A 15,906-nucleotide genomic window follows, 5' to 3' on the forward strand; every position below is an offset into this window, starting at 1 on the left:
CTGCTGGAGATCAGTGGTAATAGCAGGAGATCTCCAGCTATTACCTGGAAGTTAGCAACCCTATTGGGAAGCCTTCCTCATCATAAGATGCCTCAGGGTGCTTGCTGAGCATTCCTAACATTAGCAAAAGCCCACCTTGTCCCATCCAACACCAGAAGAGCCCAAGCCATCTCAAACCAGACATTGGAAACTGACAAAGTGAAGAAGGCTAAAATTAACCTTGTCTCAACCAAGCTGGAGAAGTCAAAAAAATTCTTAATCCTACCTTGCCAAAGCACAGGGATGGATGGGTGGCACATAGCACCAAAAGCAAGTGCCATTCTTGAGGAGGAGCATACTTGGTCCCTCCCCCAAATGCCCACCCAAAGGCCTGGTGACTTCCTTTTCTGGAAAAGGAGGGAAGGCAAAGGCAGCTTCTGAGTTCGGATGTAGGAGTGGGACTTGTGCCTAGAAACTGCCAGAGCAGGTCTTTTAGCACATGTGGGGGACAATCCATGTATCCAGCCTCTAACTGTAGCCTGACTGCCATATTTTGGGCCATTTAAACCTTGCAAACAGTTTTCCAGTGCAGCCCCAGGATGTGATCTGATCATGGATCACCATGGCCATATCATGCCTGTCAAAGAATAGCTGTAGCTGGCATGTCAGCCAAAATATGGCACTACATGCCATGGAGGAAACCTGAGCCTCACCTGTGGGCCAGGTGTGTGTTTTCCTGCTTAAGTGCTACAAATACACTGAGCCATGATGGCAGGGCATGGATAAATTGTAGTAGAATTAATGAGGGCCAAAAACCAGTAGCACATCAGGGAGTGCAACCCCCTCCATTACAGACTGACTCCTCAGTCCTAGAGCAGCTTTGTTATAGACTAACAGCCAGTACTTATATTCTCCTGCACTCCTTGGAAATAGTCTTGTACTGACCCCACTCCTGTGGTGTCACTAAAAAAGGTCTTAAGATAATAAAACAAACTTTCACATTTTTGTCATGTCCTTCCTCCAAGGAGTTCAAGGATGCATACCCCTCCTCCTCCCTAGTTTATCCTCAGGTCAACCCTGCAAAACAGACTGAGAGATAGTAACTGATCTATGATCTACCAGTTAGCTTTATTGCTGAGCAGAGGGCTGAACTCAAGACTACCCATATGAGAATGTTCCTGAGAATAAAGAGAAAAAGCTCCTTATTGCAGCACAAAGCTCCTCCAAATGGACCTCCTTGAGCTTGTTTGGAGGTTCTAGCAGGGGAGCGCAGCTATTGTATACCCTTGACCAAAGAACGGTACACTCCTTCTATCTGGGATGGTCGTCCTCTTCCACCGAGTGTGCAGCTTTGGGAGGGACGCACATGGAGTGGTGCGGGAGGTAGAGGACACCCACCTAGCCAGCCAGATCAGCCGAATCAACTCTGGCAATCAATGGGGTGACAGATGTTGCAGACAGATCGCCCTCACAAAGCTCTTTAGTGGTGGCAGACCAGGTACTTGGCTTATGTTTGTTGCATTTTGGAATGATTTAGGGTAAAAGCAGACTTATGTTGTAATGTGGCTTGAAAACACACGTACTGCCTGCTGCCAACATATTTGTTTTTAGTGCAGAGAATGAGCCTTGGAAAAGGAAGAAAAATATATACTTCACCATGGCTAAATGACTGAGTGGCTACCTCAAATGTAAACATCATGGTTCCAGAGTTGACAATAATTTCAGTGTAGGTTTGCATCCATCAAATAGTTTTTTAAATGCCAGTGTCATTAAAGTAGCAATCTTTCAAATGATACAAAGGACAGGCCCCAGTGCCACTGCAAATCAAGAGGATTATTGAACTCATGATACGCTGTTGTGGCAATCCCATTGAAAATGAATTGTCGCTGTAAGAATGATTTTGCATAGCAGTTTATTTACCTGTTTCTGGGAAGTGTTCCAGCAATAAATGAAATGTTAATGCCTCTCTAGACTTTGACAGGTGATGAAGTTAGTATTTACAGTCAGCTGTAAAACCACTTCCCCATTTTACAGGTGTTTTTTTTTCCCTTACACAGTCCACCTACATTTTGATACATGTATCTGGAAAGTAAAATCTCAAGTGCTCAAGGACCAATCTGCCACAATATCATCAGCGGGGGAGAAAATTAGACACCACTGTACATATATCAAGAGATTTGGAAATTAGTACAGGAGCGAAGTTACTATTAAACAAAGTGCAAAACTTTATAACAAGCTACGTGCAATGACATACAATATAGGACAATATATACAAAAGGACCTACAACAAAGTGCCGACAAGTTGCAGCCGACTTATGGTAGCCCCTTACGGGGTTTTCATGGCAAGAGACAAACAGAGGTGGTTTGCCAGTGCCTTCCTCTGCACAGCAACCCTGGACTTCCTTGCTGGTCTCCCATCCAAATACTAACCAGGGCTGACCCTGCTTAGCTTCTGAGATCTGACGAGATTGGGCTATACCATGCTGCACATAGTTGTCATTAATTATTCCCATGCAACAATACATTAAATGATGGATTGTTTTATCAGATGTCCCCCTAACTTATTGTAATTCCAAAATTTCCAAGTGGCATCCTGTGCATAATTGACACTAGGGCTGTCAAAAAAAAAATTCGGTACAGTTCGGATTCGGCCGAATTTGACCCTTGTGGGTTCGGTACGTGCCGAAGTCCGAACTCCCCCGCTTCGGATCCCCGGTAATTCGGGGGGATCCGGAGTTCGGGGGAAAATTCGGCCCCAGCGCGCCTTCAGAGGGATTCCCTGAAGGCGCGCGGGGGCCCTTTAAACTGATCTGAGCCTCCCAGCTGGGAGGCGCAGATCAGTTTAAAGGGCAGCCCGCCCCCCTTCAGCGGGCTCCGCTGGAGAGGCGCGGACTGCCCTTTAAACTGATCTGAGCCTCCCAGCTGGGAGGCGCAGATGAGTTTAAATGACAGCCCGCGCCTCTCCAGCGGAGCCCGCTGAAGGGGGTCGGGCTGCCCTTTAAACTCATCTGAGCCTCTCAGCTGGGAGGCGCAGATGAGTTTAAAGGGCAGCCCGCGCCTCTCCAGCGGAGCCCGCTGAAGGGGGGCGGGCTGCCCTTTAAACTCATCTGTGCCTCCCGGCCGGGAGGCGCAGATGAGTTTAAAGGACAGCCCGCGCCTCTCCAGCGGAGCCCGCTGAACGGGGGCCGGCTGCCCTTTAAACTCATCTGAGCCTCCCAGCTGGGAGGCGCAGATGAGTTTAAAGGGCAGCCCGCGCCTCTCCAGCGGAGCCCGCTGAAGGGGGGCGGGCTGCCCTTTAAACTCATCTGAGCCTCCCAGCTGGGAGGCGCAGATCAGTTTAAAGGGCAGCCCGAGCCTCTCCAGCGGGCTCCGCTGAAGGGGGGTGGGTTGCCCTTTAAACTCATTTGCGCCTCCCGGCCGGGAGGCACAGATGAGTTTAAATGACAGCCCGCGCCTCTCCAGCGGAGCCCGCTGAAGGGGGGCGGGCTGCCCTTTAAACTCATCTGAGCCTCCCAGCTGGGAGGCGCAGATGAGTTTAAAGGGCAGCCCGCGCCTCTCCAGCAGAGCCCGCTGAAGGGGGGCGGGCTGCCCTTTAAACTCATCTGTGCCTCCCGGCCGGGAGGCACAGATGAGTTTAAATGACAGCCCGCCCCCCTTCAGCGGGCTCCGCTGGAGAGGCGCGGGCTGTCATTTAAACTCATCTGCGCCTCCCAGCTGGGAGACTCAGATGAGTTTAAAGGGCAGCCCGCCCCCCTTCAGCGGGCTCCGCTGAAGGGGGGCGGGCTGCCCTTTAAACTCATTTGCGCCTCCCGGCCGGGAGGCACAGATGAGTTTAAATGACAGCCCGCCCCCCTTCAGCGGGCTCCGCTGGAGAGGCGCGGGCTGACATTTAAACTCATCTGCGCCTCCCAGCTGGGAGGCTCAGATCAGTTTAAAGGGCAGCCCGCGCCTTTCAGCGGGCTCCCCTGAAGGGGGGCCGAATTTGCCGAATTTATTCGCGAACTCCCGAACTCGCTGAATTCGGCCCCCCCGGTTGCCCGCCAGTTTTGAGTTCGGATCCGTCCGAACAGAAAATCACCGAATCAGGGGAAATTCGGTTGATTTTCAGTTCAGACCGAACTGAATTGACAGCCCTAATTGACACTACTAGGGAAGAGGGCTGATCCTGCTCTACGTGCACAGCAGTCCCATCCATTTTCTGTAAGTGTGATGGAAATACCAATATATTCATAAATATAGCCTTGGAAACAGAACTACTCCATATTTTCTTACTATAATGAGATGTTTTTAAGAAGATGATATATCTCCACTGCATAGCATTTTATGCCACATAATGATCTAGAGAAATAGACCTCAGGGAATGAAGAGGCTTTAATCATATGGTCAGTTTAACAAGTTGGCAGTTACAACAGCATAGGGAAATGAGTAGAACAAAAGATTATCTTATCACATAAGGATCCTAAAGCATTCGGCAATACACCAAACTAATGCCAAAAACTAATGTTAGAGTTATAGCCAATAAATACTAATAATTATCATATGTTTAAAATGACGGAACATGGAGATGCAAAATAATTTTAGAACTAATGTGACTGGGTACAGACTGCCCTCTCACAAATCAAGCATAAACTGAGAGTCTTCTCTATGGAGATGAGCTATGTTCAGCAGATATTTGGGGGTCAAATCTAGCAAATACCTTGAGAAACTGCCATCACTACACTATATTTTCAAAGGAAGTCGCTCTTACTGATACGCGGTCTCAGCTAGAGGTGTGCATTCGGCAAAGCCAAACCGAAAAAACACTAGAAAATACTTATCGGTATTTGGCGAAGGTAGGGTCCTCTCAAAAAAATAGTGGCAGTTTAAAAGAAGCCAAAAAGCAGACCCCAGATCATACTGAATTTTTTTTTTTGCATGACTCGGGCTGCTTCATTAAAAAAAGACTGCGGGAATCCCCTCTCCTTCCTTCTCCCCCTTCCCTCTCCCTCCATCTCCCCTCTCCCTCACTTACCTGATAGCCAGCCAGGCTGGTGCAGAACTTCACCAATGCCGTCTCTGAGCTCCGTGCGGAGCTTGGAGGTGGCAGCTGGCTCAGATCTGCATGCTGGTTTCAGCCCCGCCGAGCCTGGGGTGCGGCTCAGCGCCAGCCACCACTAACATCTCTGGGCTCCACTTGGGGACTTAAGGTAAGTGAGGGGAGATGGGGTAAAATTTGAATTTGGGTCTAATGGGCCTGATTTTTTTTCAGGAATCCAGATATTCCTGATATGTGGGTTTGGGCATCTTCGGGTTTCCCCAAAAAATCTCCAGTCCACTAGACCCAAATCTGAATTTTACCAATTTTTTTGCACACCCCTAGTCACAGCCTGCCATGATTGTGACTGAGCTCTCTCGTTACTACTTGCAAACATCAAAGTTGACAACTCCAGAACATCAAAAATCACATCAGATTTCCCCTAGATAATAATACTGACGTTGGGGTTTCCTTTAAGCTGCAGCCGACACCTTTCCTTTGTGTGCTATTTATTTATTTATTTATTTAACCATTAATATCTCACCTTTTCCCTTCGCTCATGATAGCTTATAATACACAAGAAAAAGAATAACAATAAATCCCCCTAAATCTAAAATAACCTAGTAAAGCTGAATAACATGCAACAAAAACTATGTGGAGGTATTTAGTTGTTGTATGGAAAAGCATTCAGGCGTGTGAGTACCTGCCTGAAGTCTGCAGTTGTATCTCCTGGACACAGATTTGCCTCCTCAGTGAAGAATTATGCCTCAAGAATTGATTCATATCCTACTGAGAAATGTATTATTCAGCTTTTCACATTTCTGAGTTAATGTTAGGCCCGGCGTTTATATGCCGGAGAATAAGGTGATAGTCTATTTATGTGGTAAAATCCAGTGATCACTTTGGACTGTGGGTGATTTGGGGTTTATTTTCTTTGCTTAAAAAACCACACCAACCTCTGTACTAATAGAAACATACCATAGGGAGGAGAAACTTTCTATCTCCTCTTTTTGCTTACTGTGCTGGTTTTGTATTTACCGGGAGTTTTTCAACACAAGGGGAATAATCCAAAATGTGACCCTGCATCATCTCCCTGCTGCAGCCTCAAGATGGGTAGACCATTCTACCATCACAACATTCTATCACTTCATTCAATCTTCATTCTAACTGCATTGTAAATCAGATCTTGTCTCGCTTTACTTGAGAGGGAAATTTACTGCTGTATATACATTGATAGGTTTGTGACAGTTTCACTTGTGTGAAGCTTATCTTGAGACAAGATGAGAAATTCTAGTAACAGCATGAAATAATATGACAAATTTCCGACTCCCACTGTCCGATCTTAAACATTGAATTCAATGGCATTTGCTTCTTAACCCAAGCAATTTACTTATTACTGACTACTTATCATTTATTTTGCATAATTTCTATCCTATTCTATACTGCACAGTTAACAGAGACCGGAAAAATTATTCACACATTCGTCTCCACATATATTTAGGTTTCCTGTATTGAAGAGTTCCTGCTGAATTAAATCTGAATTCAATAAAAAAAAATGGCAGCTATGGGTATAGTTCCTCATTCCCTCCTTATTAATTCTACTACAGTTTATCCAGGCCCTGCCATCATGGCTCAGTGCATTTGTAGCGCTTAAGCAGGGGAACAAATAGCAGCACATCAGGAAATAGGAAATGTGTACTATGAATTTTTGAGGGTATTGGGGAAAGTAGACACGCTGCTGCTGTTTTGAGCGGCAGCCCTGTGCATATCTTAATGTCTAATTTCCGCATTAGTATCTGTTATGATTACTGAAAAGAGAAGCACTAAAGCAGAAAGATATGAAAGAAAAAAGAAACCCGCTTAAGCATTTTATTGTTAAAACTCAGCAGTCCTATAAAAACTTGGCTGGGTAAAATGTGTGATCATGGGTGCCAAGTCTGTTAATGTATGGCAGCCCTCCTCTGAAGTGGTAAGAATGAAGTGAAAGGGAAAAAAAGAGAACTGGAAGTAGGTCAGCCACAGGTTTCCACACAACCCTCTGAAGTTGTTATACAAAGAACCTGCTGCTAGGCTGCCAAGAAAGAAAGACTGTTTCCAGATGACAATACAAAATGGATTTTTGAAAGGCAGAGAAAAACACAACCTGCGGTGTCATCAGCAAAAGTAAACTGACCAACAGATCTGAACTTCACTTGAAATATTAATACATTCGGCCAAACTACCAGCCCAGTCTTTCTTAACACTGACACTTCCTCAGAATTATAAATCCTTCAAAGTAAGTCATTCAAGGACTAAAAACTCTGAAACATAATTTTTCAGTTGATGAAAAAAACTGCCATTTGCAGGTGGCATTTGTAACAATAAAGAATTTTGAAGACCATTTTGTGGGTAGTTCTCAGCATGGTAAGAATATGTCCATTCTAGCTTTCTGAGCTACAGGTATGCAACGCCTTCCCCATACATCACCTTGCCTTGCTTTAGGCATCAGATTAAAAATGATTTTATTTATTCCAGCTTGTCATTGGAATATAGTTATGTTGACCATTATGCAGTTGTTGTTCTGCTGATGTTTTCATTGTTTCATTCGCTTTATATGTTATTCTTGTACTGTCTTTACTCTGTTGGAAACTGCCTTGGAAATCATTTCATCTAAATAAATAAATAAATGGTTTGGAACAGAAGACATAGTAAATTGGCCATTTAGTTCAAAGAACTTTATTAAATTCTCAATAACAAGGTGCCGAAGCATGAAATTAACATCCAAGAGGCTAGATTGCTATTGCCCTGCTTACATGAGAATAGCTTATCTGGGTCTAACATCAGTTCAACATGCAGATGGGTAAATGCCCTCCTCGTGCCCAAAGGTCCCTGCATATCAAGCAGCAGGGCAGGCCGAAACCTTTCTCTGCGACATGCCAAGTTGCCATAGGCAGAGAATGTTTAACAAGGGCAAATATTAAAATATGCATTCCCTTCGCTATAAAGAAAAGCAGAAGGGCTGTGAATTATGCTTGTTCTGAACGTTGATCAGCCCTAAGTCACAGGTGTGCATAGCAGTATAAAAAAGGTGTGTACTGATTTCAAACAGCAAGAATAAAATGTGCAGCAGTTCCCCAGCTAAGGGAATTCATACAATTGTTAGTGATTAGAAAATGAGATGGTGAAATCAGAAGTGACTTGAAGACAGCTGCAGTTTCAAGTACTCCAATGTATTTAGTTTGTGGAGTTCAGATTATAGAACTGGATTCAAAGGTGCCTTTCTGCTCAGGGAAGAAGCCCATGCACAACTGAAAGGGCCCCTACTGTGAGAAGAAAGGCATATTCAGATCCATTCTTATGTTTGGATTCCACTCTATGATTCCAAATGAAAAAGTCACACTTTTGTATTGTATCTCTGGCTTCACTGGGTACACCTAATTATACTGTTTCCTGGGGGGTGGGGGGAGGCAGATTCATGCCTTGAATTTTAACCTAGATAGATGTACAAGTGCATGCCCTCAAGGATCTATTCAAAATGCATCCCCAGAGTTGCTGACAAGATTTCTGGTGACCGCAGAAGCACTAATGAAGAGAATGATGAATGCTTCAAATTCCACTAGCACCAGCCTGGGAAAACTTCCCAGCCATTAAAATCTTTCTGTCAGTATTTGCAGGATATGATATATGTTCCGATAATGATCGTGGAGAAAATTTTTAGCCTGGTGGTTATCTTGAGGATGTTAACTGAACTTAAATATGCAACAATCAACATCATGATTGATAACACAGCATTCTAACCGAAGCATAAGACCAATGTCTAACACCTCCAAAGCTCTGCTGCTCTTCCAACATGTTGAAGGTAACAAACATAACACAAACACCTTAGAACAGAGAAACAATCCATGCCACATACGACATGGACTATGAAAAATAAACATATGACATAAAGGTTTTGTTCATAGGGGGAAGTCGGTACAGCAAACGTAAATGGAATTAATTTAATGCTTGTGATCACTCTTATAATTGCTTTATAACAAGTCCTGTTTGGGATAAGCTTAGAAAAAAAGCTGCTGTTGAAATTATAGCTGACAGGTGGAAAACATGTTCAAGAACATTACACAAATGATTTCTGGCAGCTTTGATGATCTCAAGGAAGCAGCATCTTGACTTCATGGCCTCCTATTAACCTGCTATCTGCGGCTGTCCATTTTTAAAAGATCATGAAGTCCTTGTACACAGAATACATTTAGCAAGAACACTTTAACAATCTCTGTGTTATATGCCCAGTTCTGAATGGCATTTACCGTACATATAGCGATGACAGCTTAGAAAGGTTATTCTCAGAACCTCTCCAAACTATAAAGGATTTCAAATTTTACTCTGCTATTCCCTAAATTCACAGAAAACCAAGCACTGTTCCACTTTAAAACTCAATGATGAACTGGTGTAAGCATCAGGTTTCAAAAGTTTTATATAAGTCTTGCTAGGACAGCTTATAATGAAGCTCATTTTCTCAAAATGTGGAAATGTGTGACCTGTAATATTTGCCAGGAAGGAAGTATAAAATGCAAGGAACAGAAAATTGTGCTAGGTATTTATAAAAATATTTGATCCAGTAGCTATTCTTTTGCAAGCAGCAAAGTTGAAATGTACAAGATTCTCTGAAAGTCCAGCAAGGAACTAAACTGATGATAAGCAGGGAATTATGGATGAAACCCTAGAACCCTGCCCACGTCAACTTTCAGAACTTTCCCACTGAATTCAATGGTGCTGGAATGGTACCACAATGTCTTTATAATCTCTTTATAAAGCAATGCATTTGTGTTAAGTGCCATCAAGTCGCTTCTGACTTATGCCAACCCTATGAATTAATGACCTCCTAAATGTTCTATCATTAACAGCTCTGCTTTTAGTAAATTCATTTTACCCAGTATACTATATTTGAAAATGACAACATTTCAGCTAAAATGAATTACCAGATTTGAGAAATGCAACTATTTTAGATTTTTGTCCTCTTTAGGGTTCTGACCATTGAGACTTTGGGTCAAGACTTTTCTCTGGCTTATGGGATGTTTCTTGAGACTAGGAAATCCCTAATATATGTATTTGGAGGATCCTCAGAACAGCACAAAATCTTAGAATTGTAAAATTGTTCATTTTCAAATTCGTTTGAAAAATGGCATGGCTACTTGCTGATCTTGAGCTGATTCTATACGTACCTTCCATCTAACACTGACTACACTAATATTTTCAAGATCAAAATAAGTCACGAACTAAATTTCAACCCACTGGCCATTTACAATACCTTTAGGATTTCTTGTAGTCTCAGACATACTACTATTAAAAATATTGTCGAAGGCTTTCACGGTCAGAGTTCATTGGTTCTTGTAGGTTATCACAGTCACACAGCCTGGATAACCTACAAGAACCAATACTACTATTACTTTCCACTCCTTTAACCTGTCTTTCAATCGTGTTACTTCATCATTCTATTGTTTATGTTATTCCTTAGAAACTGTGTAAGAAATGCCTGCAGGTCTACAAAATGAATAAAAACAAGAAGCCTTTTTAAGGCATTGGGGGAAAATCCATTTGCTTTCTTCTACACATGCATACAAAAAAGACATTTAAAAAGAGAGAGGCTATTAGGCTATGTAGGGGGAAAAGGAACTAAAAGGTTCTTGATTCTCTCTGTAGAAACAGTAGGGGATGCTTGACATGTCATGCTTTCTTGCCATATATTTAACTATTTTCCTGTATATTATTTTAATTAGAAAATGTATATCCCATCTTTCTGTTCTAAAGAATACACAAGGCATCTTACTAATAACACAAAATAGCAACATGTGAAAGACCTCTGCCTGAGACCCTGGAGAGCCGCTGCTAGTCTGAGTAGACAATACTGACTTTGATGGACCAAGGCTCCGATTCAGTATAAGGCAGCTTCATGTGTGCATGTGCTATTCTGACCTGGATGAGCTAGTTGGGTGCAGTGGTTAGTTACAGCCTAAGAACTTAGTTCACTTCATCACTCAGTTTATTGGGTCACCTTGGTCTCTCAGCATAAATCATCTCTTACGGTTGTTGTAAGGATAAAATGAGGAAGGACAGAGCAACATTGGCCAAACTGAACTCCTTGGAAGAAAGAATAGAAATGAGACATAAAAACTGTTACATGATTACAAGAATTAATAATGGCATCTTTGCTCATAATTGCAATGGCGTCAACAATACGCATGAGTACATTTAGGTGTGTGATTGTAATCCCTATATCTCCAAAGGAAGACATCCAACATTTTGATGTTTCGAAGTGCATTTGAATTGCTGAGTAAAAATGAAAACAAAATAAAGATCTTTACCTATGTCCCAATTAAATGGTTTTTTTTCCATCTCCTTCCTTCCAATGACATACCAAATGCAAGCCATCCAATGAGCTAGCAATGCAAACATAGACATAAGAAGTGTCAGAACTATAGTGCTGTGCTGGGAATAACGATCCAACTTCTGAAGAAGACGTAAAAGACGCAGCAATCGTACTGTCTTGAGAAGGTGAACAATGGACACCTAAAAGAGCAAAAGAATACTCAGTAGTCTTCCCTAACAGACTGAACAAGTTGCTTCTGTTCTGTCAATTATAAACCTTGTAATAAATGCACTAATTCAAGTCTACGTCAGTTAAACATGTTAAATATTCTGCTGTATATCACCCTATCATAGGGCATATGAAGAGGGTTTTTTAAAAATAAAGCCTGGCATTGAAAGCTGGTACAGTCCACCTCAGTTTATGAGCTCATTGATCCTCCTTGATCAGCACTCTACTGGTTTCTTCAATGGTTCATGTTGCCTTATTCAAGAGGCTCTAATTCTCCTGTGATTTGTTTGGGCAAATCTCATGCTGCCCCTTCTCTAGGAGTGCCAGCACGGGGCTAGGAAATATCTGGAGATTTGGGGTTGGGGTTGAGGGAATTATACCTCAGCAGGGCATAATTCCATACAGTTCAACTTCCAAAGTGGCCATTTTCTCCAGGTGAACTGACCTATATCACCTGGAGATTAGTTGTAATTCGAGGAGACCTCTAGCCACCACCTGGAGCTTGGCAAACCTACCCTTCTCAGGCCATTATTCTGCCTCTGTCCTTGATTATTGCCCCCTTTTATCTGTATTTTTAAACCTGATTTTGCAAGTGTACTCATTCACCAGGTATGTTACTGTTTCTTTTCAAAGAATGCAGTAAGGTATTGATCTGAAGTTGCAAAATCCTGTCTCTTTCATGATCCCCAGAAAAAAAAAACCTCAAGGTTCTCTCCCTTTCTACTACACAACATCAGGATTATGTATTGTGTATGAAGAGGTGTTTAGCTGTAACAGTGAATGCTCAGCATTATAGTAGAAAGCAAAATACATGGAACCTACAATTTCAGCAACAGGAATTGTGTACAAATAGTAGATGCATGAAGATTAGTTGCTTATGCAACATGGAATAAAATGTTAGGAAAAGCAGCCAAAACTCACTGACCTTGCTTATCACATTTCTACTCTGTTTTTTTACCAGGAGCTCAGAGGCAGAGTTCATGGTTCTTCCATTCTCCTCATCTCACATCACCACTGCAAAATAGGCTAGGCTGAGAGATAAAGAATGGCCTGAGGTTCCCAAAGAGAGTTTTATAGCTAAATGGTGATTAGCAAGATTATACCAATTTTATATAGATGGCCAAAGGAACACTGTCTAGTCTTTATGGCATACAACCGCCCAACACTGCTGATTGATTTAAATCTTACAGAACAATTCTGCTTTCAATTATATATGCTTAAGCACATATTTAATTTTTATGAAAGAGACAAAGAAGTCCTCAGCTTTTTAAATAATGTGATAAATTTTTTTCACAAAGGTAATAAATCATGTATAATGATTTCTCATTATTCATTCAAAGGGGGTCCCCCCCTATAGTGTCCAATCTGTCGTTGCAGGATCTGAAATGCATGTAGAAGACTTTATTGTTACAACCATCAGTTTAGCACGACAAAATAGAGAATCTGCAGGCCTTTTGTCTAGCTAGATTTTATTTTCTCACAGATCCAAGGCCAGGATCAATGTAGACCAGTTAGATTAGGCTTTTCAGGTGAAACCACACCAGCCAAAAGCACCCAAGAGTCTTGTGGAAAGACCAGCACATGTACTGGAGCATGATTTAAGAGCCTGCTTCTTAGGCCACAGGATTGATGGATTTCTACTTCATACAGTGCTTTCCACAAGAGCAAAAAGCAAGTCAAACGATTAATTAAATCCTGAATGATCTGAAAACACAGCATGATATAAAAATCTGATATTCTAAGGAGACCACAGACAAGAGGATAAAGTTGATATAAACAAGAGAGCCACGCTCCCACAAACATTGAGAAACGTAGTAGCGGGAAGGAGTGTTCTGTTTGGCCAGAGAAATTTCATCTGCACTTGTCTGCCCTTCTGTTCTTCTCTTGTGTCTTCCTTACACTCAACTTGTGTCTTCCTTCCTGCTACAACTAGGAGACTCTTCTTCTGGGAGGAGAGAAGGGAAGGTATGCTCTGTTTAGAGCTATTATATGGCAGGCTTTTTTGGGGGGGGCTTTACGAAGTTGGTGAGGCATCTGTTTTATGAGCTGTAATAAGTCTTATTTTTCTTTATTTTAAATTGGTATGAAGAGCAACTCTCAAGGCAGCAAACTAAGGAAGGGATATATGAGCTCCCTGTTTTCATCTATAGTGATCCTGTTTCTTCATCAAACCTTTTTTTTAGTATTGCCTGTTGTTATGATCTGCTAGTTTAATTGTGGTTTATTCTCACTGAGAAATTTCTGTGTATGAACCCCAAGAGTAGGGTTGCCAGGTTCCTCTTTGCCACCGGCAGGAGATTTTGGGGGTGGAGCCTAAGGAGGGTGGGGTTTGGGGAGGGGAGGGACTTCAATGCCATAGAGTTCAATTGCCAAAGCAGCCATTTTTCTCCAGGTGATCTGATCTCTATTGGCTGGAGATCAATTGACTTAGCCGGAGATCTCCTGCTACTACCTGGCAGTTGGCAATGGCAACTCTGCCCAAGAGGCTTAATATTTACATACTGAACCATAGTACAGGTTCTCCCTCGAGATCAGAACCAATGGATATTTTGGAGACTGTCCAGCCTGTGACAGACTATTAAATAAATCATTAGGAAATAGACTCTTTCCTAATGATTTATTTGATGATTGCTCAGAAGACAAAAGCTGCCGAGAAAGAATATAAGGAGAAGATACTTTCTGAGAGCATGCCTAAGCAGGTTTATTCAGATTTCTACTCAGGTCTGTTCAGTGGGCTTTATAAGCTTCCCCATAGATTGAGAATAGCAGAGCAGTTTGGAAAGACAGCATCATTTGCAAAAGAATCCACCTACTTTCTGGTGATTTTGAGGAGGAGAACCTCCTCCGTTTATTTAGTAATCAGTGTTTAACAACAGGCCAGTATGTTGAAAAAAATGGCAATGAAATTAATCAGACAAGACAGTTTTTAATTAATTTGAGGTGTCTATTATCTGTGATATATGCACTGACTGAGACCGGTGTTATATCAGCAGCACTAACTCTGCCATATTCAGCAGAGAAAGATGGAATTAATTCAGACAGGGCAGAGTCCTCTGAATCAGTTTCACTTTGTCCCTCTCCCCTTTTGCTCTAAAAATCAAATAATGCATAATGATGCAGTCTGGCTTCAGGCCAGGATTTGGGGCAGAGACTGTGTGGCTTGACACAGCAATCACCTTAGAAAGCCAGATCGTTGATGTGGTTTGGAGTGCCTTTGCCCAGCTTTGGCTGGCAAGTCAACTGCACCTGTTCCTGGTCAAAGTGGGGATTCAAACCTGGGTCTCCTGGATACTAGTCCAACATTCTTACCACTACACCACTCTGGCTGTCTTTATATCAATCATCCCTACAAAAGGGGTGACAGAAGTCTTCCCTCAAACTACAAATCTATCACTTACAGTACTACCTCTTAAGGAGCTCTTTCTCTCAGCTGATGAATAATTTCTGGCCATTCTAGGTCCTAGTTGTGGTGGTAAATAAAGTTGTGGCCCTTTATTATTCTAATTGTTTTGTGCTGGCTCTCTTCATTCAATGTCTACCTACAAGAGCTCTTTCTCTTAGTGTTATGCCAACTATAATTTTGGAAGGCAGATTTAATAATTACAAACACTGTCCAGTGTTGCTTGTATTGTACAGGGAAGATTGAGGATCTCATCCCCTATTTTGTAATTGTCCTAGGAAGACATCAGCAAAGAAAAAGTTTGGGCAAAGAAAACTAATCTGGTTTTTTAAAAAAGCTTGACCTTACTAGCTAAAACGCATCAGAAAGTAACTCAGTGGCAGCCAGTGGCTTAACTAGGATTGCCAGGTCCCTCTTCACCACTGGTGGGAGTTTTTTGAGGCAGAGCCTGAGGAGGGCGGGGTTTGCGAGGGGAGGGACTTCAATGCCATAGAGCCCAATTGCCAAATTGGCCATTTTCTTCAGGTGAACTGATTGTAATAGCAGGAGATCTCCAGCTAGTACCTGGAAGTTGTAGAAACTATAATAAATGGCAGCACGTGGCTTCAAAGATAACATAATGTGAAATATACCAACTGGAAAAGAAAACAATATTATAGAATATAATAATTCTATTCTAAAAATAGAAAAGCATAATTCTAAAGCATAATTCTAAAAATAGAATTATTATATTCTATAATATTGTTTTCTTTTCCAGTTGGTATAGTTCACATTATATTATCTTTGAAGCCACGTGCTGCCATTTATTATAGAGTACCTGGAAGTTGGCAACCCTTGGTTTAACACTGTAAAACCTCAAGCTGCCTTCATTAACTATCACATTACTAATTATTTTTATGATGGTTATGATGAAAGCCAGTCCATTCTTACTTTTCTGGACGT

General features: G+C 42.1%; 1 protein-coding gene across 1 annotated transcript in view; it reads right to left on the reverse strand.

The window, feature by feature from the left end:
- Positions 1–15,906, reverse strand: part of KCNH8 (potassium voltage-gated channel subfamily H member 8) — a 220,835-nt gene that overhangs the window by 63,146 nt on the left and 141,783 nt on the right. The window contains exon 7 of the mRNA XM_056857318.1: positions 11,332–11,536. Coding sequence (XP_056713296.1) covers positions 11,332–11,536 — 205 coding nt within the window. The remainder of the gene's footprint in view (positions 1–11,331; positions 11,537–15,906) is intronic.

Source organism: Euleptes europaea, chromosome 11 (genome assembly GCF_029931775.1).
Source record: "Euleptes europaea isolate rEulEur1 chromosome 11, rEulEur1.hap1, whole genome shotgun sequence".
Classification (NCBI taxonomy): Eukaryota; Metazoa; Chordata; class Lepidosauria; order Squamata; family Sphaerodactylidae; genus Euleptes; species Euleptes europaea.